Below are 26,980 nucleotides of genomic sequence, written 5' to 3' on the forward strand. Positions count from 1 at the left end.
ATCAAACGACGATATTTGCTCCATTCACTTCTCTCTTTTGTATCTGCTGCTCCTTTTCAACGGACCTTTTCCTCCCTTTCCGCTCTGCTCCCACCTTTCCCAATCGCCTTAACTCTGGATCATTATTTGAAATAAAATCAACACGCACACAAGCTCTACCTTCCCTCCAGCAAGAATATAAATTCATCGAGAAGCAAGTTTCGCACCTGGCGGTCTACCTGCGCGCGTCCCTCGTGGGAGAAGAAAAGAGCCAACATCGCTCTAAAGGCCGTCCAAAGTCCCGCCGGACGATTCTTAAAGAAGGTGATTCGGTAAACACTCGTAAAGATGCTTTTCTCAACCCAAATCCCGGATGCTTCAGTGACGATATTTCTTCTGGGGGGGAGGGCTCGTGACGTGTGATTCTGGAGCGAGAGTTTTCGGGAGCATGAATCGAGGAAGTCGGTGTTGCGTGAGTGGTGACAATTCATGGGGCGTGTCAGCATTTTCTAGGAACTACTTTCCCGAAAATTCTTGAGAACATCCTGCCCGGGGATTAATCCTATAGAAAGAATTCCGAAAGCAAAAAATCTTCCGAACTTCAAACGACTTTCGTCAACATTTTTTCCATTGCTGGCCTCCAACTGAAATTTCTATTGTAATGCGAAGGAAACGGATGTGATCGATCAACCAGTTGTACCTCGTTATTCAACTTATTCAAAAACAATTTGCGTCCTTTCTGCAGTACTATTTGAAAAAAAAAAAATAAATAAAAATGAAAGTGCAATTGATACGAGACGATTCATTGGATTAATTGATAATCGCTCGTTATAAGAATAACCTGATCGGCACTCGAGCCGACGATGGTTATACGTTTATTTAAGCTGGGCAGAAAGTGGCCAGATCAGCGAGACAATCTCGTGGAATCGTCTGCGAGTTCTCTTGCCTTCTATGCAAATTTCCAATTAATTTGATAAACGTTGGGCCTGCTCTTCGTCCTGCGGCATAATACGCAGGCTTCATTTCATGCATACCTTTAGCATAGCATATATGCATGCCCACGTGTGTGCGAATCGCGGTGAACACGCGTGCCAGCAGGTTGGCATTTTGCGTACCGAGCCCGCAAGTACGGATTGCAAGTAAACGTAGCGAGGCCACAGACAAGAATTCAAAGACACGCGTTGAGAATGAGAGCTTCACATGTAGAAAGACCGCGCGCGCGCGCGCGCGCGTGCATTATACGAAAGGCTCAAATGCACACATAGGATCTCGCACAAGCTGCAACGACATACTTCCAATCGGCAATTTATATGGTTGATTAACGAGAGTGCCGAGGGCTGAATACGCCCAAGCGGACTTTAATTATCACTGAGAAACTCCCGCAAACATCTACCCACACACGTGCGTTCAGCGACACGACGATTTAGATTATAACCAGTAGTTCCGGGCGGGAGGTTTTCATATATATTCAGTGCTTGATTAAACGAAAAAAAAAAACAATCTAACAAATCTTTCAAATCGTGGAATGGAATAATTGAGTATGGATTTCTACGTGTGCGGAGAACAGCGTGCGGTTCTTTGGACCGATTAAATGAAGAGGCAGACACGAAAACGTCGATTGCACGAAGATTGAATCCTTGCTCTTTTCAATTCTATTTGAACCTGTCATAAAAGTTTACTGGAGTTACGTATGAAAAGGTATTGATAGATGCATTCTGATGTTTAAAATCAAAACGTTACGAAAGAAACTTTGATCCACCATGGACGAAATGCAGTGTTAATTAGAGTGACTCTGAAATAGTCATAGTTCAAACAACCGTAAGATATAATAAATTGAAGTAAAGAATATCAATCGAATATATTTTATTAGAACAACAACATTTTTGAATTCCGATAAAAAAAATGATGCTTTGACATGCGCGTTTCTGTCACGGTTGGGTTCTCTTTTCATCGCTTTTCGTTTTCATGTGGCCGAAAACAGATCAGACGTCATTGACAGTTCATCAGCTGCTTGAAATATACATTAGTTCACAAGAAAATGACTTTGCGTTTATACGAAAATGTGTATAGAAATAAAAGAGTACTTCTCAATTTGTTTGTAAATTTATTATATCGATAGTCATTCTGACTCGTATCCTTTTAGCAAAAAAAGTTTTCGAACGTGTTTGCCAGTCTGTGCATACATTCAAATTTCAAATAACGCGCGCACAACCTCGAGTATGAGACGTTGCACCATCTCTAATGAAGCTCTGGAAAGAAGCGAGTGTCATGCCTTAATAATAATAACTCCTGTCATAAGTCACCTCCGATAAATTTTAAGCCGGCTAAATGATTGGAAATATTAAGTCTCTCCACTGTTCAAATTTCGTTCCATCCGATCCGCATCAATGACGAAGAAGATATTGGGAAAGATGTACAGCTACTCCGTGATTCCTCATAAGAGGCCATGTTAACGTGGCTCGTCGAGGCAGCAGAAAAGAAATTACAGATATTTCGCGTTACAACCGCAACCGCGGACCTCAAAAATTTGTACGAATGACTTTTACATAATAATTTAACATTCTGTAAAGTCTCATATTTTTCTGTCCATTGATACCATTTCCTGCTTAACTTCTTTAATTCTTTACACAACCGTTTCCAGAATCATTAATTGCACATTTTCATCGCAACTCCACACAAACCATAATGGTTTTTCCGTTGTCAACGCACCTTATGGGGCTCCATTTCGACGAGAAAAATCTTCATTGTTAATGAGCAACCTCATCACGTGTCCCTTCCACGATGCAGTATACCAAGCAAACGAACTTTATCAATCTCCGAGACTGTCCCAACGCTACGTTTACGTTCATTGGTTCGTACATAACGGTCAGTATCCAAGTGCAACCCGATGTTCCACATTTTCCGCTCGCTCTCTGCTTGGCAAACTTCAGTTCACGTAGCAGCGCAGCGTGGATCATACACAGAGAGTGCACACAGTTGATGTGTACGTTAGGTGAGATATCGCAGGCGACCAGAAGAGCAAGAGCGATCGCTTGCTCTCACCGGAGTTCAGGTCCCCACCAAAGATTTCATTGCTACTGCAAAGTCTCATGGCATTCTTTGGCGCAGAAGTACCGTTTCGACTGCAGTCGAAGAGTTCTGTGGTCACCGCGGCTGCGATTTCCCGCTGTCAACGAGGCCAAGGGACAAGTTCAACGCAGTAGAGGAAAAAATCTCGGTCCTGACGATTGAAAACAAAGAGGATGCTGAGTAAAAGTAGCAGATGCAGCCAATTTGTCATGTTTCAAAACATTTTGTTTTTTGTTTGTGTTTTTTTTTTTATTTTTATTTTCCGTTCCACGTTCATTGTACTCTCGAGTCACGGAAGATTTACTAATAGGTAAAGCCCAGAAGTACATACGCTAAACGCCGTCACGTTTTTCATGTTCGTACGCGTGCGAGAGCTCTTTTGCCTATAACTGCCCGAGGCAACGTGCCACAACTTCCGGGAGCTGACGTTGAACATTCACAGCTGGTGGCCGACGGACATTAGCATCGTCGTACACCATCGCGACCACTTAGGCATCCTTTTTTCCCCCCAGCACGAATCTTTTATTTTCTCACTTCGGACATGCGAACTTGTTTGACTGAGTGAAAATGTGCACAAATCGCCGGATATTGATCTTGTTGCGCGATCAATGCGTGCGGAGAAGGGAAATCCTGCTTCAGGGAAAACACGAACCGAAGTTAACAACGAGCCGTGAAGCTCGAGGCGCCATCTTCGGATCTTTATCATCCTTCGGCTTTTCACGAACTTCGCTCCAACACTGAAATCTTTCGTAATAATAATTTGCACTAAAAAAACTAGAAAAAAGCCCTTATGAATATTTAGCACCGGTGCACGTATAATAACACTGTAAACTCGTCATTCTGCGCAGGAAAAGCTTCCAGTTTCCTCCTCATATTTGTTTCAACTTCCTACCAGGTTTTACGATCCGGCTAAAAAAGCAAACAACTTTTTGTCCCTGAAGGGAAGCCTGCTCGATGGAAAAAACCTGTGGAAATCTGGGAAAATGGTCAAAGCCACTGTCGTCGAATTCGTAGGACATGCCACAGCTGTGTGGGGCGCGTTTGAATCTTCGTTCCGCACCCTCCCGTACACACATAAATAGTGCCCCAGGGACGTTTTTATTTCGAGTCGAGCTAGTAGTACCTGTCGCAGTCTGCTACATATTTCGTTCAACAAGTTCGACTTCTCGTAGCGATGATGAAAAAAGCTCTTGTGCGTGCCTAACCGACAAGCAGGAAGGTGGTCCTTTTCTTAGATTCTCAGGTAGCCAACCTCGCTCGTGATCAATGGCCGATCACGTTTCGCGCACCGCTGCCGCGATTCGGCTCTGTGCGTTCACCGTCAATGAGGAAGAGGAAGAGAAAGAAAAAGTTCTATACTCGAACAGTATAGAGCTCCCTCTCCTTTTTCTCGGTTTTGTTGCAGCATCACGGGCAGCCACAGCAAAGTGTTGTTTTGTCATCCGGAAATAGTTCGAAGCTGAGTCCTATCTGGAAGTTTGCGGTGCGTAACGCTTAACGAAAAATCGCTTTTTGTCACCAACCGTTTCTCCTTCGTCTCACGGGGTTTGCAGCACCGTCGAAATAGTCACGTCTCTCGCGTGCACTTTTTATTCGTTTCTGTACGATGTGGCAAAGAAACAACGTTTATATCGCGAGTGAATAGGCGATGGAGCTTGCGAGCGAGCCCGTCCGATGTGGAATCGAAGACCAAGTTATTCCGGAAATAGCACCCGGAACGCGCGCCTGGAATTGGACGCAATCCAAGCGTCTCGAGACGCGAGACAGAGAGAGCGAGGCAAATTTGTTTCAGCAAATATCCCTAAGCCAGAATTGTAGAAAGAGGAGAGAAAAGGAACGGAGCGCGGTGCCGTCTAGTTTGGTAGAAAGCAATCGTGCATGAGTACATTATGTGAAGTCCCATTGCCGCAGCTGTGCACTATTCGGTTCACCATCTATCTCCTGCCTCCTCGCTCTTTCTCTCGCCCCCCGCGCGTTTCTTTCTTTATCTCAGCGGCAGGGTATAGGGCACGGGAAAGTGGGCATTTGTCTTCATCCGTTTCTTCTATCGTTATATGTATACCAGCGCGATACAGACGAGTGAGCATACATCCAACAACTGTGTACACACATATACGCGGGAATGTGTACACAGCAATGAAAGGTGCGCCAGATACCGTATTCTCCCAAGTGAAAATATGAGAAGTATGGCGTACGTATTCGCGCGGATAACTTCAACGAGTGAGCCCTCGGAAACTCACCATTACAAAATCATCGCATCGACAGGAATTGTTGATCGAACGTGATGCAGGTTTGCGGAGAAACGCGTTTTTCACGAGCTCCTATGGAGAGTGCGTCACTTGACCTCTGCGCGGTGGTGGTGTATGCACGAGTACGAGAAAGTGCAGCAGGCCGCGTTGGAAAAATAAGCAAGTTTCTTTCGGCTCCGTCGGCGTTTCACAGGCCCGTCGGTGGACTCCCGAAGAAATCACAACGCGAGGTGGAATCATCGGGGAATCCGTGGACTGACCTCCCTCGGAGCAGGCGCGGAGATCGTAACACGAGCATGAAAAGCTCACTATTTTTAAGGAGACTCGTTGAAAAAAGAGCGATCAGTATAAAATGGAGAAAATATGTGGAGACAAATTTGTCACAAGGCGAAACAGGTTAATAATAATTTGCCGTTTCACTCGAATAAATGTCCCGTATATCGGTATGAATGTGCGCGAGTTCGACTTTTTTCACAAGCAATAAATGAACAGGCATAATGGCAGCATGGCCCGATCATATCTCACCCATTTGAGCGTATACATGAGTGATTATAAAAAAAAGTAAAACCGGTAAATGGGAACCGTTCGAACGTAACCGCAACTCCCGGGTATCGATGCATTATGAGCCTTAATACATCTAGCACAAGCGGTGAATGGATGCTTGACAGCGACGTGTATATATCGCTCTTTTGCCCCAAGGCATCTCACCTAACGCACACACACGCTCAACCGCTACGGATCACGCTTGCGATTTATACTCTATCGAGACATACACGGAGGTTTATGCATGAATCGACGGGGTTCGCAAGTGCCTGAGGCTTCTCATCGCGGCGAAACGAGATCGTTAAGGAGAGGCTGCTTAATGAAACTTCAACGGAGCGCCCAAAATTATTTCATTTTCTTCCCATATTTATCATTATTTAAAGGAGTAAAAAACCGCTCAAAACCGAGTCTCCGAGTCTCAGAATGAAGGAAAAAAAACATTTGTAATTCACCAATTTTTCATTTCACGAAGTATCGGTGGGGGTTGAAAATCTACGAATTGCAAATTCGTCAGGGAACGAAATTGAAGATTATTGGAGGGTTTTTAACATCATTGCGTTGAGCTCCAACGTTGCAAACTTCAGCGTCATTGTGGAGAAGCAATCGGGGGAATAATTAAGTTGAAAAAGGCGTTAATCTTGCTGAGGAAACGGTTGAAAAACCACAGAAATGCCATGACACCGAGAGCACAGAATTGAGAAGCCTTCGAAGATCGTATTGCCCGGTGAGTAATTAATCGATCGATGAGTAATTTTATCCTCGAGGTCCAAGAAGACCCGTCGCAGCCCCATACTTCTATGGTGAAACGAGAGGTCAACGTATTCCCAAAAGCAGAAGACGTTTAGAGCGACCGAGACGCAAAATAGAAGGTTGAGTTGAAGAATAATAAAAATGTGAGGAGCGACGAATAGTGAGGAAGATTCAGAATGGATAGAAAGACAGCGAGGGATTCACGCCGATGGGGCCCTCGAGCTCTGCGGTGGCTGTGACTGGTTCCAGGTGAGTCAAGACTTCGAGAGAGGTGTTTCGCCGTGGGCGCTGATATAACGGTGACGGTCTCAGGTCGCCAGTGGCCTCCTTACCAAACGTGAAACGCTTATTCGCTCTCCCAGTCTTCCCGATCTCTTCCTTTCCTTTTTCTCCTATACGAAGAGCCGTGCATACGAATGTATCACTTTTTCACAGCGAGTGGAGGCCTCTCGGCCTCACTCGAGGACCGCAGCAGCCGAACCAAGATTCGTGTAACTGTTCACATATTACGCGGTTCTCGCGGTGCGTGCATATGTACACGCAACTGTACAGTACCCCGGTGCGTGACCGAGTCGTGGCCCCGGTTGACTCGCGTCGTAAATAAAATTACCTCTACGGTGGGCTCGAGCATATGTACCCTAATGTATACGTGCGTGAGACGGAGTATGAAACTTCCGGCAATTAAAAAACGCATCGATACAAAATATGCTTCCTTCATTTTTTTTCCTATTTCACGACAATGCTTTTAAGCAGGCGAGTGACTTGCGTTGATTGCTCAATTTACGGTGTATTCGTTCACCGAAGGATTAACGACTCGCAGTCCCACAACTGTTTTGGCTAGTTCTTATCGAGTCATGCTAAATGACGTTTTATTGAGATTCTTTCTCAATTATTATTTTCTCGCTGAATGTATTTTATGAAGCTCATTTTACTTTTTGTCTTATAATTCCAAGTGCAGTAAAGAGTTTAAGGAGAGATGGAAAAACTAATATCCCGCTATTAAATAACCGGTTGAATCTCATTTGCTTCCTTCGCTGTTTTTATGGAATCATGGACTCCTCGAAAGAAAACTCGTGGTGTAATTGTTCTGAACTCATAACAGCGATTTATTTAACGATTTTAGTATTTTATCAAGTGAATGGCATTCGATTGTAGAAAAATTGTAAGATCTCGTCGGCGCGGATATCTATATAACACTTTTCGAAAATTACTCTTATACACCGGAAAGATGTTTCTGTAAGTTGACCGGAGTGTAACGTGCCCCGCGAGCGTGGGATCGTAATTTATGGTTCTCACGACATTTTGTACGACTCCGGAGTCATCTTCATATGTATTTAGGTGTGTATAATTTGGATATAGATAAATATAAAAATATCAATATTTATGAGAAAAGAATAAAAATAAAAGGCGGAGAATGTTCGATTGTGAAGCAACGGGATTCGATTTTCTCAAGCTCCAGAAAAAAAGTAAATTTTCCGGAACGTTGGCCAGCCCACACAGATCTCGGCGGATACCTTTTTACTCTCACTCGCGGACGATCCTTGAGAACATTTCATTCGATCGCACCGTCTCTACCACGCTCAAACACATAACAACGAGAAGAAACATGAGGGAGGCGAGAATAGGATGCTTTCGCGGTCTACCACCGACAGATTAGATGACTCGCAACCTCGCATCTAATATATACAGATATACGTATAAGCATTTAGAAAAATGGGGCCCATGTTACTGAGGGCGTACTGTTGCACCTGGTGCTGGCTGTAAACCTTTATTTGGCCACCGGTAATCCCAGACCCGAAGGAAGACGGTCCTAACGGAGTCCAAGTCTTCCGAACCTAATTGCAGCTCCGCGTTCTAGCTCATTTCGTCATCAAGAAAAATGGGCTATTCAAAGAACGTTACGAGAAGAGGATATTTTATCGAAAAATTAGTGAGCCTGCGATTCTCGAGTACTATCATGATTATTCGGTACACTCTATGAAGATTTTCACTGCGAACGCAGTAATGTCGTAGTCGATTTTTATTAAAATTCGCCACGCAGGGGAGACCGGGGCTGATTGGCCAACTTTTCGAACTATTGCTTGTAAACAAGAAGCTAAAGACGATTTCAAAAACTAAATGCGATTGTGAATAGAAGCAACCTTCCTCTATTTTAGTTTCAAATTTGAATTTTTTAATTTCAAACGAAATGAGTTATTGAATCGCTTTTTTGACGAAGGGTTTTTGTGACGATCGACCCCGCGGTCGGGGCGAGTTGACACAAGCATTTTGGGACAAGCTCACTATTTTACAAGATATTATTTTTATCTGATAATCGACTTTGTTTGAGTGAAATTAATAAAAACGGATAGTTATCAATATTATTTATTTGATGATTCGATAAATGAATAGAAAATGTTGACATAAGTATACGTAAAGATGATTTTTGTCCATAAGTGTGAGAAAAAGAAATATTTGATTTTCATCCTGGTAATCACGAACTGCAGAATTGCATTTTCTACACAACGACGCTGAAGTTTCCAACGTTGGAGTCCAACGAAATGAATGAAAATAAAATGATTTATCCATCAGTTTTTTATTTCACGAATCATAATTTTGTAGATTGAAAAAATACAAAGTACAGATTCGACAGGAAATAAATTGGAGAATTACTGGAATTATTGGACAGTTTTTTAGATCATTTCGTTGGACTCCAACGTTGGAAACTTCAGCATCGTCTACACACATAGAATGTTATGTTTTACTGTCACACCTTGAATGTCGACAAATGTGTCATATTAATGTTGGCCTACTTACTCCACATTGTTTTTTTTAGCAACAAAACGTTCTACCAGCAAATTATACCGATAATTGAGAAAAAATACTATGCAAAATTATAGTTCAATATATGAACATTCGTGGTAGAGGATTATTGTAATAAGGAAAAAAAAAAATTCGAGGCAGCAGGAGATAGATAATATTGACGTGAAAATTTGGTTTTCTATCTGGATTTATGAAAATTCTTCAAATTCTTCACTGTTTTTAAACGACGAGTCGCTCCGACGGGTCGAGACACACGAACGAGAAAGAGGTTGCAATGAACACAATTAAATCAACCGGGCGTATGCTTAAATTCCGTAGTTTGGCTGCCCTACTTTGAATTTTAATATCGAAGTGACTTTTTGTGAAATTTTCTTTCCATGCAAGTCCCTCGAATGAACAGAATCTTCCATCTTATTAAAGCAACTGATAAATTCTTCGTATTTCTAAGAAAATCTCTAGAAAAACAACGCAATCAACTCGACGCCGGCAAAGGTATGGCTCAAGGTTGTCCAATATTAAGTTAGTTGTAACTTCACGGGAGGCAGGTAACAATATTCTGACGCGATTGCTCACAGGTTACTATGAACATAAAAACTGTCAAATTCTTGACCGTGGAGAAAATCTCGCTTTTCGACATTTCCGCATTATTAGAGTGGCTACATTTGCTAAATTTCGGACTGCTTCAACTGCCAAATGGAACGCTCGTGGATGTCACATTCTGCTGTATATGATGGACGAAAGCTCTGACGCAGTTTCTCGAATCCGGAGAACGCTTTTTCAGGCGTTATTTTTCGTTGAGTGTGAATATCGGAAGGTGGTAAATGGACGTGTTGACTGAGCAAATTTGTAGTTATGCGCGAATGAAATAAGGATGGAATCGAGCTGAGGACTGTTTGCGCAATAGAAAACATAAGAGGAAACTGGTGAGACGCGATCCGTCCGGTATTTACTACGGTACACCTGACGCCTTTTGTGCTATATATAAATACGTCGCTATATGGCTATATACGAATATAAATGTATGTGTATAGGCATATGACACGCCGATGTGCACTTTGTAACCCGGCTGCCACGCTGGTGGCTTCTGCTTCTAGTTGCATTGTGCACAACCTGCAAGAGGAAATCTCGCAGTCACGATTCTTATTCGGGAGAAGAGAGCAGATATCCGTACAACCTTTCTCGATATTCTCTTTGCCACTTTTCTCATTTTTTCTTCACGGTTGCGGGCACACGCTCCGCTTCGATGTATTAAACGTGATAGAGATTGATATGCGGGATCTGTGAAAAAATATAATGACGTAAGGTTTTAACGCTCGCGCGCGCTGCAATAGACGCGGATTAACGGAATGGAAGAATCTCCTTGGGATGGAGAGACGGAGGAAGGACACGAATTGGATTCGCGCTTCCGACTTTTTCCATTCATAATTTGTTTATGCTCATCATTTTTCTAATGCTTCTGTACTATTGTTTCGTTCTTCATTTTTTGCTATTTATATTTTTCCACTGGTCATTTCTTTGCTCTCCATTTTATTTTTTTATAATACAATTATGTTTTCAATTTTTTTCATTCCTCGTCCGATGTACTCGCCGCTTTGGCATTTATTTGACCAACGTTTTGTTCCTTTGGTCCAAACGTTTTTCATGCATTACCGCATGATTTAGCAGATTCATTTTATTTTATTCATTACATTTGGAATGGTTTTTTTTTTTTATTTTTTATAACCTTTAGTAATGAGTTGCTCAAGTGAGGCAAGTCTCCAGAGAATATATTGAAGTACTTCTTCTTATAAATTATTATAAATTTGTTTTTCGGACATTCATGCTGCTCTTGGTGGAATCACGCGGTTCCGACCAAATGATTTTTATTGCGAATACGAAAGTTCTGACGCGGGAGATCGATGAAGATATTTCTGATCTCGTTGCCCGAGTTCACGCTCTCCGAGTATCCTGCTGTTTGCGTCCTTTGAATGAGGCAGTGAATAATGTGAAACGGGATTTATTATAAATAGATGTTTAGCACACATATTCCATACTCGTTTCAATGGAGTAACATTGAGCAGCACACGCACATTGTTCGAACTTGGCGAATCGGGAGCGTTCCGTTGTGCGACGAAAAAAGAGTGTTAGAGGGAGAGGAAAAATCGTACGCGGGAAAAGGCGTTTTTGTCTTTTTTAATCTCGCCCTCGAATCGCGTTGCATTCTTCGACGGCTTTGTAACTGTTGGATTTTCCGGTGGATGAATTTACCGATGCGATATACCACCGGCTGCTCTGGTGTACGCACTATAGAACATCGCGCCGCGTGGAAATTGGTCTCGTGCTCACTCGGACGTGAGAAAAGCGAGTTTCTCGGATGCGAAAGAGAATAAATATTTTACACCAACGCAAACCTCCGTACACGATTTTTTCTATGGACAAATTCACTCCCGAGCGTTTCGAATCCCGCATTACTTATCGTATTACTAATTCTTCTTACGAGGGGTGTGGAAAAGCCTACGAAAGCTGCGACCGCACTTGGCAAATCGTTGTTGACACAAATTTGTGTCTACTTTTCTCTCGATTGTTCGTTCTTCCGCTCATTAACTCGCCGCTGATTAATCTCTCTATTCATGTTCAAGTAATTGTGAATTTTGTGATTTTGAATTTACTTAATAGGAAGTACGTCAAACAGTCTTGCCAAGCAAGATAAACAGCGCACCAACACCATTGTGCTTCTCGGAATCGTTTGAATTTGAAAACGATAAATTATTGGAGGAAACAAATCGGGTAAAGGTCAGAGAGGAAAAAACTTGTTCGTGTATTTTTTTATAAAATTGCTTGTGTTTTTGCATGAAAAATAATCGCACGAATGAACAAGAAAAATTCGGTGATCACTGCAGTGGTACAAGAGAGAGCGCAATCCATCTCTCTGTCGCTTTCGTCGTGTGTCGCTTTTCAAAATTTTATCGTTGGCTGCGACACGGCTGGATATTTTAAAAAATGGTTCCACGAAGTTCGTAGAAGGATTTTCTAATCTCCCCTCCCGGCGGGATGAATTCGAGCCATTTGTGCAAATACGAAAGTGCTTAGAAGAATTGATGTGAGAAAAATACTACCGGCCACCGGAAATACCAAAAATGTTTCGAAGATGAGATGCTCCGACGAGAGGGGACTGCGTAATTTATGTACGAAATATTCCCAAATATTGGGGATTTTATCTACCAGCTGAACCGGAATTTCGACAATTTGCTTCCAGAAATCGGTGCGCGCGGAGCTATATTTGGCTCTCATCTACTTTTCACGACTCAGTGAATGTGCACAGCGACGGTCTCAACGCGTGTTCATTGACTTGTGTGATTCGAGGCTTCGAAAAGGCATCGCTGTGCTCACGCGAGAGGAAGAAGAGACCGAACGTCAGTCGTAAATCTCGATCGGTTTATTTTTCATTCTCCGGCTAATTACAATTACTCCGCACTTTAGCCGCGGAGAAATTGTGGCCTGTCGGATGAAATGACTTCCGTTGTATATCAGTAGACGCGTGAGAGATATCTCAGGTCTCCGGAACCGACCTATGCCGAGGAAAATCACGAAGAAACCTTGAAACCCAACAACCTTCCACTTAGGAATTTAATATATTTTTGCAGCAGCCTTTGTCGACGTGGAAATTGTTTCCTGCGGACTTGCCACGCTGCTCATTTATTTTTCAAAAATCCAAATATATTCAATCTCTTTATAGACGAAATTGGATCCCCCACTCCTTACATTTTCGTAAAATAACAGAATATCGGAATTTTCAAAGTTATAAAAATCTTTGATCTGGCGAAAGGCTCGTTGCAACTGTTCCAATGATTTTGTTTGAACAGTCAATTTTTATGATGAACAGATTTTCGTATGTGCGGACAACTCGAAAACTTTTCGCAATATAACGATACTTGAACACGGTTCACTACATTTTATTCTTTATCTAATCAAAGAATACAAAAATGCGAGGTTTCATCAGAAGGGTTCATTTATGCACACATTCATTTCTGTTTTTCGTTAAGTGTTTATTTATTTGTCATTTCGTTTCTTTCATGAAGGTGTAAATAAACAAACGAATGAAAGCCTTAAAATAATGAGCATAAATAAAGCTATTTGAGGAACCTGGCTGTTGTTAAGAGCGTTCTCGAAACTCTTTTATAAACTACGACGCTGAAGTTTCCAACGTTGGAGTCCAACGAAATGAATGAAAATAAAATGATTTATCCATCAGTTTTTTATTTCACGAATCATAATTGTGTAAATTGAAAAAATACAAAGTACAAATTCAACTGGAGATAAATTGGAGAATTACTGGAATTATTGGACAGATTTTTAGATCATTGCGTTGGACTCCAACGTTGGAAACTTCAGCATCGTTATAAACTCTTTAATGTGAAGACTGAGTTTTTATTTTTGTCCGTACTGGTTCGTGTTTTTTGGGAGGTGGAAAAATGATATGAGAAAAACCGCCATATTTTCTGTTTTCAGAACTTATGACTAACTTAAAACTCAAGCTGTTTACATATTTACGTTTGTACAAGATGTTGACTAGCAGCCGTTCATTTTTAGCGTCGGTTTTGGACGATTCTACGTCTGTTTTCTGTTTCTCTCAGTCTTTTTCTTCTTTTCAAGTCTAATATGTCACAGATTCGTTCTTTAAAGTAAGTTTACTTTTTTTTTCTCACCAAATCATAGTTTGAGGGCGTCCCAACGTAACGAATGTCATGCACTGTCATATAGCAAAGAAAAAAGGGTTCCTCGCAGGGCCAAATTAGATTTTTCGAGTACGTCAGAAGGCCTCCTTTTATTTTTTTCCTCGCAAGCCATAATCCGTTTCGTGAGCTCTGACTGGAGCCAGAAAACGAATCTACAGTCGATCGGATTTCGATTTAATTATTGCGAGTGAGCTCGCGTATAAATGCTCTTGAAAAAAATTTGATGGAAATGTTCGAAAGGCAGAACAAGATTCCAGCAAAAAGTGTTTATAATTTCAGGACGCTAATGAATGACTTGGAATTGAGTTACGTGATCGAAAAGCGCACTAATTAATGCTGCTTGTAAACGGAATTTAGTTTTTCGAGGTGGAGAAGAATTTACTTTGTGCCAAGTACGAGGAAACAATGAATTAATCCGAATGTCGCGAAGTTCTTCCGCCACGCGATTTCAATTCGTGATACAAACTATCCGCGCGCATCTCCAAAGGAGAGAAAAGAGATCGCGCGCATTATACGAATTTCGTGGAATTGCAGGTTCGCGTAGAGGCTTCCCGGCTTGAAGCCACACCGAAACGTGCTCCGGTTGCACTTCTTGAATTTTAAGTGCCCGACGAAGCAGAACTGGAACTTATGCTAATTTCTCGATGTTCAGGGGACCTCGAGAGAATAATTATATGACGAGTCCCTTAGCAGGATTCTAGTACGCAAAATGAATTCGTTATTTGGCTTAATGTCCCAAGAAAACAATTACTCTTTCCTGTCGATGCAGCGCAACTTTTAATTGAGAACAAACAATTCCCTGACGAAGCTAAAATTTCTGGTAAAATTCCAAACTCGAACTCAAATCGATTTGCTCATCGAAAGCCTACAAAAGAAAACAAAATTCCCACTACAAATGAACAAAACGATTTGTTCGAATAAGTTTAAAATTCGACTCTAAAATTCCCATTGCATCGACAATAAAATACTCGGATATGCCAATAGACTTTTCGTCTTCACCAAACAAACGATTTTTCTTTTATACCGTACAAGCCGCAACGTCGTGTGCAAAAATTGAACCGAGGAATCGCTAAAATTAACAGTTTTTCAATCTCGCACTCAAACGATCTTCCGTTGTGGCAACTGAAAGATAAGAAGTCTTAAAAAATAAAAATAATAATAATAATTTATGTGCGGATGGTCGATCTCCGGATACGTACATCGTCGAGGTCTCATAAAATATGATATAACCACAGGTAAAAGAGAGTCGATGATCGCAGCATCCCTGTACAAGGTACTCGCAGCCAACACAAGGGCTTTGTAGGGATGGGAACATCGGTGCGGAATCAAGTTCCTCGAGTATTTACAGGCCCGAGAAACGTTATTTCGCTACGATCGTATGCGATAATATATACTTTTGTGTGAGAAAGGAAAGGACACGCGCCGGAACACGGACGTAGTACATCCACACACGGGACTAAATATTCCTGTACAATAAAGCTAAACAGGACGATTATTCATTCGAAAAAGCCGATCGTTCGTCCGATCGTCGTAAATCAAATAAAAATAAAGCGCAGCTCGTAATTTTGTGTATTGGATTGCACACGATTCTCCGTCTTTTGTCGAGACGAGAAAAATTCTCGACATTCGCAGTTTTCGATCCTCCGATCGTGAATCGATGTCCACGGATATTGCACAACGAGAAATTGTTCACGGAAATAAGTCAGCATGCTACTTTCGGTCTGCACATGTTGGCGATTTTGTTTCGAAACCTGCCAGAGGTACGAGATTCGTCAGCGATTGTTCAAATTTAACAGCTTTTTTACGTCAATTTTATGATGATTCAGAATTTTCGGGTGCTCGAATACTCGGGAACAGCTTTCGAAATTGCAGGATGAAGCAGTTCCTTGAATTTCGAATCGACACGTCGTTCGCTCGACGCAGAAAAAAATACGATATTTTTGTTGAATGCAAACTACGCGAATGTCGCAGCATTCGAATTCTCGTAAGTGATGAAAAGTTCAGTTGTAGAACGTCAATTCGATTTCGAAATAAAGTTCAGTTGACGCTTTATACTCGTCGTTCCGAGGACTTCAAACCTCTGTTGAATCACACGTAGAATAACGTTTTATCGAATTTACTGTCTGACGATAAATATCTTAGCGTTCGAACTTTCATTTCTTCCCCTGGAGTCATACATTTGAAAATTCTGATGAACGATGTTTATTTTATCTCGGTATCGAGATAATTGGAAAAAAAAATTCGTGACATTGCCACATCCTTGACACGCGTTCACGCAGATGATAAAAAATGTTAATTCAGCATCACGAATATACTTCGATGAAAAATGCATACCTTTGAATTTCTAAATCAAACAGGTGTCCATAATTACTGTACATTGATTTCGTACTTACCATGGCCGGTGTTGTTTAATTCCAAAGTTGAGCAAACCGCATGTCCCTCTAGCTTTACGACCGCATTGACGCAGGCTGTTGTACACAATGATACATGTATGTGTGATATTCACAATTTTTCCCAAATTCACATAAATGGTAACACGCGACAGCGAAGAAACGATAATAAAAAGAATATAAAAATGGATTTCACAAGCAGAAATAAAACGGACACTCGCGTACGCACTGTATTCACTCCACAATCCGGTTAAAAATTAAATAAAAATGTTTAAACACCGAAAAAACTTGATAGATTTAGTGAAGTTCGTTCACCGTGTTTACGTCGCGGTTGGAAAAGCGCATGCGTGGGATACACTACCGGCTCGGCGCACGATCTTTTTTGTTTCGCTCCACTCTCGATCGTTTCTTTACGTATTTTACCCACTCGCGAGATAAATAAGAGCCGCGTACAGCGTTTCGAAACGAGATGAAAATACGGAATCACTTTTTCATTTTTGAAGCCATCAAAATATTTTCGCGAACTTTTGCTTTTTTGTTTTTGTTTATCGTGCACAAGAAACTCTGTGTTCTGACAAAACAGTCGCGGAGCTGGAGTGAAAAATTCGACAAACAGATGGCGCGGAAAACTGATAAACACGACGTTCTTGTGTATATATTAAAAAAAAAAAATAAAAATAAAAATAAAAAAGACCCAAATGTCGACGCAGGTTTTCAGGTGGAACCGAAGGATTTCCAACCTGGCGGCAAAACTCGACTGAGGCTTTAGAGTGACCGGCAGGTAGCTCGAGCGGCAGTTTGCCGCTTTCCCCCACCTTTCCTTGCACCGACCACACGAGCCGCTCTAACCGTCCCCGCTCGGTCGCCACTCACTCCCGCGGCTCTCGCGTGTGTTGCTACTTCGCCGTGTATACACGCACACAGTATTATTTTCTCTCCGTTCTCCTTCTTCCCACTGTTAGCGCACGTATGTGTTTTTTCCTTCTAAACTTTGCCTCCGTCTCTGTACTCTTTGCTGTGATCAAGGTTGATTTTCATTCTTTGGTTTCAGCCCGCGCTAACCCGAGAGACGGGGAAAATCTCGTATGAAGAGAGGGCGCGCAAGTAATGCCGGTGAACCAATTATTATTCTGGCACCTCCTTGTACGAGAAACGAGATGGTACGTACGAAAATTTCGAAAATTTATTTATTCCGTGTACAAAGAAAATAACGATTATCATTATTTTTTTCTGTTTTCGAAAAAGCCTTGCAACACTAAACATTGAACAAGAAAACCCGTTACATCCCAACGAGGCAAGCTTGCACATCATCCGCATAAAAACAAGTGGATTATTATGATGAAATTACAAATTTTACCGGTTCCAACTGAAAGGTTAGTCGACCCATATATTTTAACGGAAAACATCGTAAAAGTTTTGAAAAATACAGTGAACAATTTTAATATGAAAATATATGATCGAAAGTTGTATCACGAGATTTTGTTCTAACTTCGATTCGTATAAGCGAGTTTGATTTACATAAATTATACAGGAAATAGACGATAAGAAATGCTCCTTACAGTCACGTTATTTGAGATTTCAAAATCTGTATTAATTATTCTGTTATTTCAAGGCATTTTTAGCTTTCTATTTAAAACGCTAACGTATCGAACCAAATGAAATATTTCTTGACAATTATTCAGTGGGGCGATAAAACAAGTATGCGCGAGCGTGATAGAAACTAGTAACAACGAAGATGCCGACACTTTCGATTATTCCTTTATGATCAAATTATTGTAGGTTATTATTGGTCTTCTTGCGAAAGAATTCTCATTCGGAATTTATTTGAAAAGGAAATATTTCGGAGAATTTACCAAAGTTTGGTCAACGCGAAGTTTGGCTATGCTCCGGTCTTCCGAATCACGCGATTCAACCGGAAGTTAGCGTTCCTGGAACTCGTCAAAATTCTTGCGCACTGTAATACACTTGTGTTCTCTAATTACTGAAAACTTTGATAACTTATTGTTACGAGGAGAATTTAGTTGGAGATAATTGAACGGCTTCCTGCAATACGTCGCTCGAACGTAATATTTTGTTCATTCGAAAACTGTTAGATTCTACAGCAATTATTTGTCTGTTCATAATAAAACAGTTTATTGGAACCACTAAATATGACTTAACGTATTTTACGACATTTAGTTGAAATCGTTTTCAGTATTTTCTTCAAACACTAAAAACATATCACGACTGAATAAAATTCTTGTTTTTTTTTTCAGAAATTGTGATTCATTTTTTAAAATCAAAGCGATACTAACTTTTCACAAAGTCGAGAGAACATTTGTATTTAGGGACGAATTTTCAAGCCGATAGTAACTTTGTCGATCACCCTAAAAAAAATGAAGGAAGAAAAAAATATCTTTTTGGATGTAAACTATTTTCAAATTGAACAAATCTCGTCACACAGCTCACATTTTCGTTTCCTTCAATATTATGGAAATAGATTGGAACTATTGTAGAAAGAAGGTACTCAAAAAAAATTTTTTAAAAAAGTGAACAAAAAAAATTCAAATATTTCTGCTCAGCTTGACACGAGGTATCCTGTGATTATTTCATTCGTGGACATTTCGTTCAGAATCTAATCTTTCTTTAAATTCACATAAATTTTGAATCTTGCGGTTTCCGAGTTCTTAGTTCGGTAAAATTTTAATTTTTCATCACCAAAAATCGGATTTGAGCAACAATTTGTTCATTGGGTTTCTATTAATTACATCCTTATTCAGTTCTATCTAAAAAAAAAGCTGCAAAACATCTTTTCAAACTCGACACTACAAAAAACTTTTGAAGAAATGAATACTCCGACTATAATTTACCGATTCAGTAACAAATAATTTTACTTCATTTCATTAACAAATACAATGATCAATTAAACGGTGAGAGCAATAGGCTGGTCGTCGTCATCATCCTCCTCATCGTCGACCTTTTCGCCCTCTTCACATGGCAAATACACGGAGTGATCGATTTTCAAAAACTCTCTTTTCATTTCCGTTGAAATTCGCACTCTTGAAACAAAAAAACGAATAAATTGACACTACTCAAATATTCGCCATAAGAAATCGGAGATTCTCTCAAAGGAATACGTCGATAGCAAATAAAAGATATTTTTATCAAGATCTAGATTTCAATTTACCTCCATATGAAGGGACCTGGACGTTTGGGCCGAATAGAATTCAAGTCGGTCAGTAAAGCAGCGAAATTTTCTTCCAATTTTTCCGTTTCCATATCAAGCTGAAATTTTATGCGGTGAATATAGTTAAATTTCAGTTAAAAGTACCAAAAAGTGTGAAGTAACTAATCATTGAACTACTACACTGATCATCAATGGAGATAAACTTCATAAATTCAATTAATCAATTAATAATCATCAATAATCAAACAAGAATAATGCTAATAATAATAACCAGAAACTATTATCTTAAACTTCGATCAAGATTGACTCGATAGACGCAAAAATAATTAGAAAGAAATGGGAAATACGAAGATGCGTTTACCCTTCCAAAATTGGCTTCCGATAGTCCATACAAAATTTGTCGTTCATGAGGATTTCCGTTGTATTTAATGCCGTGCTGGAATTTATGTACCATTTCCGCAATGTTTACACCCAGTGATCCTAAGCAGTGAAGTTTTTCTTATTAACGTCACCATTTTTTAGTCAAAGGTTTATTGAAATGCATGAAAAACTTACCTGTAGCTGCCGCCGGAAATTTTTTCTTCATCAGTCCTTTGATCACAACTAAATCAGCCATCATATTTGGATGTGCAATAGCATAGTCGTAATCAGAAAATGCGATTTCTCCGCTCTGGAACAATAGAACAATTTTAAGCTGGAATATTTTTAGCAAACAGTATTCGATGCCTTTTGGTTGAAACCTGAAGTTTTGTAATAAAAATAAAATCTACGAGTCGAAAGAAACATTATGAATGGTTTCCAGAATTTCAATGCGATGATAACAGTGCAGTGTACAAAAAAAGATCGAATTTTTGCTCCAGTTCATAAGCAAACCTCAATTCTCAAGGATTTATAGTTGCTTCTTTTTTCAGCATCTTAGTCCAGAAAACACGAACGATTACTTTTGACATACTTCAGATGACTTTAGGATTGTTCAACCTCTTGTGAGAAAGGAGAGTAAAGAAAAATTTATCTCAATATATCTGACAGATTGTATACATAAAGTATGCGAACCTGAATTTGCGATACAAGTTCTGAACCTCCGATGATAGCAGCACCAGCTTTTTTCGCCTCTTCACGATGTTCTGGATCTTTGCAAAAAACTGCAATAATCCTATTCTCACCATGATCAAAAGAATGAGGCACAGCTGCGAGTCTTGCAAATTTTGTAACAGGCCTACTTGCTTTTATGCCAGTCATGTCGAGCTCAATCATAGCTTTGACATAGGCGTTCGGAACTCCAAACATTTCTAGACTGTGGGTCTCTTTGTGACACTCAATGGCTTCAGCGAGAGAATAAGTTTTCATCCTGTGATACTTTCCTATCCAAACATCGTCTTCGGGTACAGGATCTTTTATTATGTCATCGAATCTTACTTTATTAATAGGCAACGGCTCCCTTGAAAATATAAAAACAACAATCTTTCATGGCCAGAGTTCAGGATTGTTTGAGTATTTTTACGTAGAAGCATTGTAAACCTTTTGTATTTGTATATTTGAAAAGTGTCACATATTCGACAGAAAGCATATTTGATCACAGCAATTATATGAACTCCAATGGCATTAGTCACTAGTTTGAAATCAATTTTTCTGCTCATACTTCATCATTTTCACAAAAATTGTAGATACTATCAAATATTTCATCATAAACAAAACATTTACTTTTCAAAAAATGGATTCAACATGTATAATTGACTACAAAAAATTTTCAATCATATCAATTTAAGTAGAAAATTTTTCATACTATTTCAGGAAATACTTTGAAAGAATTAAAAGTAAGAAAGCACTTATCTAATCTTTTCATATTTATTACTTTGGAATAATATCAGAAAAATGAATATCATACTCTAGATTTTATACTTACAGTTTTGCTGCACGATCCTTGTGCGGTATAAAAACTTTTTTCTCCACAACAACCTTGACTTTCTTTTTCTTTGCTTTTTCTCTAGTACCTTTACGAGCAGCATAATTTCGGACTTGCTGATATGTGCAAGTTTGTGAATATCCCAAATTGAGTCCTCGACCCGTTGTGCTCCGAAAAGTGGATAGAGCACTCACAAATTTTCCTGGAGAAATAACATTCGACGTAATTGCAAGTTTCAAAAACTATTTCACTCAACAATCATTGGTATTTCATACAACAATATCATTTTTTCAGAAGTTATGAGTTAAAGAACACATTGATGATGAACACATTATTGATGTGTTTCTACACATCAATACTGTGTGATGTAGGTTATGTGACGCGTTTTAGATGAAAGTGGGAATGTCACGAGGAAATATACAAAAATATCCTTCAAGGTGAACTATACCAATTGTAGTTTGAGTGGAAAGATATTTTACACAATGTCGAATTGACTTTCTATCAATTAAATATCTTTTATGACAAAAAAAAATATCGCTACCTGCAGCCGACGCAGCCATCTTGCACTCCAACTCTGTGGCTGTGTGGTAAGTCAAGATTCGAGATTCGAGCACCAGGGGAATCGTACAGCATCGTACAGCCCCGCTAATATAAATGAGTCGTGCCGGTCCGGTATGTCAACAGACAAGTCACTAATAACTTTGTTGAAAAACTTTTTCTTTAGTAAAACAATAGTAAGCTTTAATATACTTTTAATCACAATTTAAAAAAAATGGTATCAACAGTCCAACTTTAATTCACTACACATCGTGGCCATTTTATACACGCGTTTACAGAACACAATTTTATTACAAAATAATAGAACGTGCATTAACTTAATAATTCTAACCTACAAAATTACAATTCTTATTGTTTTTGGCTGTATGTGAGAGCGTTTATCCATCGATTCAGCTTTTGAGGCCACGGTTCTGTTGGTCCTTCTACGACTTTATTTCTTCGTGACGACGATTTTCTGCTCATTTTAATATTTTCATTGTAATCTGTATGATATTTTGGATAAATATAAATTATTGAGTAAAATTCAGTGCGGTAAAAAGAGAAATACGAAACCATTCAATTTTTCGTGTAGCACAGAGAAACGATTGCTGTATTATCTCCTAAATTTTCATCAAATCATTTCATAATTCACTATGTTTTTCATCAAAATTCCCTCGGTGTTTATTTTCGATGTAACGCAGCGCGTTATTTACTGCAGACTGTCGTCGTAATGCTTCCCCAAACATTCGCTGCTTTCGCCTTATTTGACCTCTGTATCGATTGTTATCGTAATATCGATTCGGTCTGACGTTACTATAAAAACATAGTAATTTTTCGTATAAAAGTCTCCGTCCGGTTCTGTCCATATACGACTTAATAAACCTTTGGCTGAAGATGCGCTCAACACGTGCATTCGAGTGAGAAAAATTCTAAGTGAATTCAGCGAGTTCCTTTGTAAGGATTATCGTTACAGGGGTCGATATTTTGACAGCTCGTTCCAGAAAAATTTCGACACCGTTACAACCGTCCATTTGAGGATTTTTAAGTGACTTACCCGGAACATCCCGGGGTAACAAAGAGAAAATTCTCATTGCGATGGCAAAGGAAGTTTTGCGGCATTGTACAGCGACGACTCTGTAGCCTCGACCGAGGTGGGGTTGGTTCTGACATTCTCCCGAGTTCACGACTGGAACTCCTCTCGGACTCGACCTCCCCTGCCATCTTTAGCCACAGTCCGATATTTTCCCACTACTGATCAAGCAGATTACAAACATTTCTCTATGGGTAACGCAATCTCATGGACGCAGAACGTAACCGTCTAAAGGTTTTTAGCAGTATTCGTCCGGGCAGTGCAGGCAAACTGGTGACCGGTTTGATGCCAGAATTTTCCTCGTGATCGACGACTCTTTATTGACAGATTCGCATTCGCTGATGAAAAATATCGATTATGAGCAATATGAAAAAACGATCGAAGCTCAGACCTCGGAAATGATAATTAAGGTAATTCCTGTACCGCGTGGTAGTCGAATGAGTGCTAAATTTTCAAAATGCTTTTAGACCAAGTTTAACGTACGGATTAAATGTATTGTTAGTGGATTTTTATTACAGCATATCTTATTAAAATGTAAAAATATTAAAAACGCTAGTTTTGCAAAAGCATCAACTGATTAATGCAAATTTCCACGCTGACACATTTTCACTGGTATTTTTCAAAGAATTATCTGCGTTTTTTCATCGATTTTATTGCAACAAGTCTCATTTTGTTGGTCAACCGGTCCTCTATGAATCCACCACGTAGTTGTTTTTTTAACTTGATCGTTTCACTGTTGCAGCTAATTGTTCATTAAGTGAAAAAACTTTTTCATTCATGATTTCTCTCAGGAATGAGTTTAAAGGAAAATCTACGTGGTGAATTCTTAGAGGATCAGTTGAGGAACAAAATGAGACTTGGTGCAATAAAATTGGTTAAAAATACAGATGATTCTTTGAGAAATATCTGTGAAAATGTGTCATCGTGGAAATTTGCATCTATCAGTTGATAGTTTTGTAAAACTATCATTTTAAATATTTTTTTACGTTAATAAAATATGCTTGAATACATATCTACTAACAATAAGTTTAATCGGTACGTTGAGCTTGGTCTAAAAGCGTTTTGAAAATTTAGCACTCATTTGACCAGCATGCAGTGCAGGAGTTACCTTAATTAAAGGTATCCGGCACGAATCAAGAACTGTGGAAAGCACGCTTTCTTATTGGACCACTAGAGGCGCGTGGCAGTTTCAAACCGCACTGTTGCATAACCGAAAAGGTGCGAGGAAGTTCAAATACAGAATGATTAATTAGAAATTCATTTCTTGAAACGTGTGTGCACCTTGACAATTGACGTTCGATAAAAATCCAAAGCTCTTGGCATTCGGACAGGAAACCCATTCTTTGTCCATGGCGACGAAAAACGAAGCGTTGAAACTGTTCGTCGTTCCACTCGTTCTGAAATCTGAATTTTTTTTCCAATTTTTTCCATCATTGATTCCACCCTGATTTTTAAATTAAAAAAATTTGTCGTTTCTTCATTTGAAGAAGTTCGCCAATAATTTGAGCATCGAATCCCCTTATTTATTTTGACGAATGAAACGATTTTCGCAGGTACCAAAACGATTCGTTGCGCAAATTGAAAAAATCTCAACGATCTTCTACGAACAATGTGATTTAAGTTTTCAATGACAAAGCTCATAATTCGTCGACTGAATCAACTGCAAACAATGTGCAGTGGCAAGTGCAGAGTATAATTGATTTAATAGCTTTCTCACGCGTTGGTTCTACACTGTAGTTTTTTCTAGTATCCCCAGCTGCACAGTCTCGAATAAATGGAGCAACGAATAACCCAAATTATTACTTTCCAGAGCCAAATAAAATTCCTAGGCGCCAAAGTAATTACTTCGTAATTTGTAATAATTTAAAACGAAATAAAAATATATGAAAGTATCAGCACCGGAAATGAGAACGTCTGATTATTCCCTCGGTTTTTAAGCCACAAAAATCGTTCGTTAATTCAAACAATAATAACCGAGAATGAGCTTTCGTTCGATCAATCAATGTTCACGTAAAAACGAAAGAAATAATGATTTTTCACTTCCTCGCGAAGTGTATTTTTGTACACATATATATGGAATCAAAAAGGCCGGGAATTAGGAAAGCTCGCATCGCGGAGTCGATAGTTGGTGAATCGAGCGTCAGGGGTCACTTTAGCTGCAATACCGAAAAACATAATCAATAAACTGGGTTGAAAGCGCCGGTGGGGAGGAGTCTCACGGAGTGCCTCGTGTAGCGAGCGAGCTTTCAGTGCCACATTCGGCCGCGCCAGAAGCTCACCAAGTTTCAGCCTTTCCCGGGATCGGTGGTGAAAGTAGCTTGATGGTGGGTGATAGTGGTGGTTGAATTCTCGTACGGTTGTGAATGCTCGCAGATATTCGTATAAAGGAAACTTGAGGCGGCGGCAAAATGGCGTCGTCTGTAAGAAACAAATGACCGTGAAGAGCTTGGAAGCTTTGCTAATTGTCGGTGCAACATTCCGTAGCTTCCACAATAAAAATTCAAACAAATTTCAAGCGTAAACGAATGAGAGGGAGAGACCATTAACGTTTATGATTCGTTTGATCAAATCTGCGCTACTTTCAATCGTGCTGGGGGGTTTATAAACTTTTTTATACAAGTGTCAAGACAGCGTGAGACGATAATAAATCCAATTGACGTTGCTATTTATATAAAAGCATTTTCACCAATGACAGTGCGTTGCCGATCATTTTATTTTATTCATTTCGTCGCTCGCCATAAAAGTGCACGTGTATTAGCCTAAACTCTCGAAACGAAACGATTTCCCTCCGTGCGATGCGTTTCGAGCGTTTTTATCCAATAAACGCTCGTTAGAAAACCCACACGAAGAAAGCACAAGCTAACAACGAAATCTGGAACATGCGATCGGAAATACCGAACTATTCCAAACGATAATGAACGAAACAAGTTGTTGAGTTTTATCGCGGATTGGAGAAAGTGGCGGCAGTACAATCAAGTCCGTTTGATGGGCCGGTCTGAGGCAGCTGCACAAAAATGCATTTGCATTTCGAGAAGAACAGCAACGCTAAATGTGATTGCAACATACTCTCGCTCAGCTGGATGGGAAAAGTTCCCGACGAACTACCCGAGGTGAGAAATCGCAATAAACGAGTCCAGTTAACACGATACTAAAATAAACAATCGACTTATGAAAAGTCTATAAAATTAGTCTATAAAAAAATTGATTCCCCGCAAATTTTTTGAAATTTCACTCTCAATCGACGCCGCTTCGATGAAAAATTATCTCACTCAGGAGCGATACAACAGTCAGTCTGTAAAAAACACATCGCATTTTCTTAATTACAAACAATTCTTTCGTAATCGATGACAATTTACTACACACGGGGAACTCGGTATGCAGCACCGCGAATCTGGCTGATCGATTTTCTTTGAAATGAGCCAGTTATTCACAAATCTAGGAATACCGTGACCAGCACGGATATCGTAGGCGAAAAAGTCGTTCAAAACTATAACCAGCCATCCAGTGAGTATCAGGTATTGAGGACGAGGATGTCGCAACGTCTCGTAGGAAGTGGGATCGAAGCAGAACTTGGAAAATCAAACTTCTACGTATATATAAATTAATACTCACACGTATATCCATATACAACCGAGAACATATGTACCGCGATACATCGATTTTAATCTCGAATCTTAGATTGCAGCGAACCTTACATACGAGCAATGAATGGAGGAATAATTAAAATACATCCTCGGAAATAATTTTCCTCCGTATTACCGTCGAGAATTTCCACGGTACGGTACGT

The 26,980-nt window shown here is 39.8% G+C and overlaps 3 protein-coding genes and 1 long non-coding RNA gene across 7 annotated transcripts in view; 2 read left to right on the forward strand and 2 right to left on the reverse strand.

The window, feature by feature from the left end:
* Positions 1 to 17,141, reverse strand: part of Cad99C (cadherin-99C) — a 136,871-nt gene extending 119,730 nt beyond the window's left edge. Inside the window, exon 1 of the mRNA XM_043433525.1 lies at positions 16,501 to 17,141. Coding sequence (XP_043289460.1) covers positions 16,501 to 16,503 — 3 coding nt within the window. The 5' untranslated portion in view covers positions 16,504 to 17,141. The remainder of the gene's footprint in view (positions 1 to 16,500) is intronic.
* A 204-nt stretch (positions 17,142 to 17,345) lies between these two features.
* LOC122419199 (uncharacterized) lies at positions 17,346 to 18,548 on the forward strand. Its single transcript, XR_006262844.1, has 4 exons — positions 17,346 to 17,464; positions 17,549 to 17,657; positions 17,743 to 17,870; positions 18,277 to 18,548. It is a non-coding gene; the product is annotated as an uncharacterized lncRNA (long non-coding RNA).
* A 793-nt stretch (positions 18,549 to 19,341) lies between these two features.
* mRpL1 (mitochondrial ribosomal protein L1) lies at positions 19,342 to 22,267 on the reverse strand. The gene is made up of 7 exons (XM_043433533.1): positions 22,108 to 22,267; positions 21,567 to 21,768; positions 20,717 to 21,101; positions 20,219 to 20,333; positions 20,025 to 20,143; positions 19,664 to 19,761; positions 19,342 to 19,535 (listed from the first exon to the last, which is right to left on the reverse strand). Exons 1-7 carry the CDS (start codon positions 22,124 to 22,126, stop codon positions 19,400 to 19,402), a joined length of 1,074 nt encoding a protein of 357 aa, XP_043289468.1. The 5' UTR covers positions 22,127 to 22,267; the 3' UTR covers positions 19,342 to 19,399.
* A 3,166-nt stretch (positions 22,268 to 25,433) lies between these two features.
* Positions 25,434 to 26,980, forward strand: part of Tusp (WD40 superfamily protein Tusp) — a 43,261-nt gene continuing 41,714 nt past the window's right edge. For 3 of the 4 annotated variants that reach the window (XM_043433530.1, XM_043433532.1, XM_043433529.1), the window contains exon 1: positions 25,435 to 26,303. In XM_043433530.1, coding sequence (XP_043289465.1) covers positions 26,208 to 26,303 — 96 coding nt within the window. In that variant the 5' untranslated portion in view covers positions 25,435 to 26,207. Of the gene's footprint in view, positions 26,304 to 26,980 lie in introns of all 4 variants that reach the window. The other variant, XM_043433528.1, reaches the window with a different exon arrangement.

This window comes from Venturia canescens, chromosome 1 (assembly GCF_019457755.1).
Source record: "Venturia canescens isolate UGA chromosome 1, ASM1945775v1, whole genome shotgun sequence".
Classification (NCBI taxonomy): domain Eukaryota; kingdom Metazoa; phylum Arthropoda; class Insecta; order Hymenoptera; family Ichneumonidae; genus Venturia; species Venturia canescens.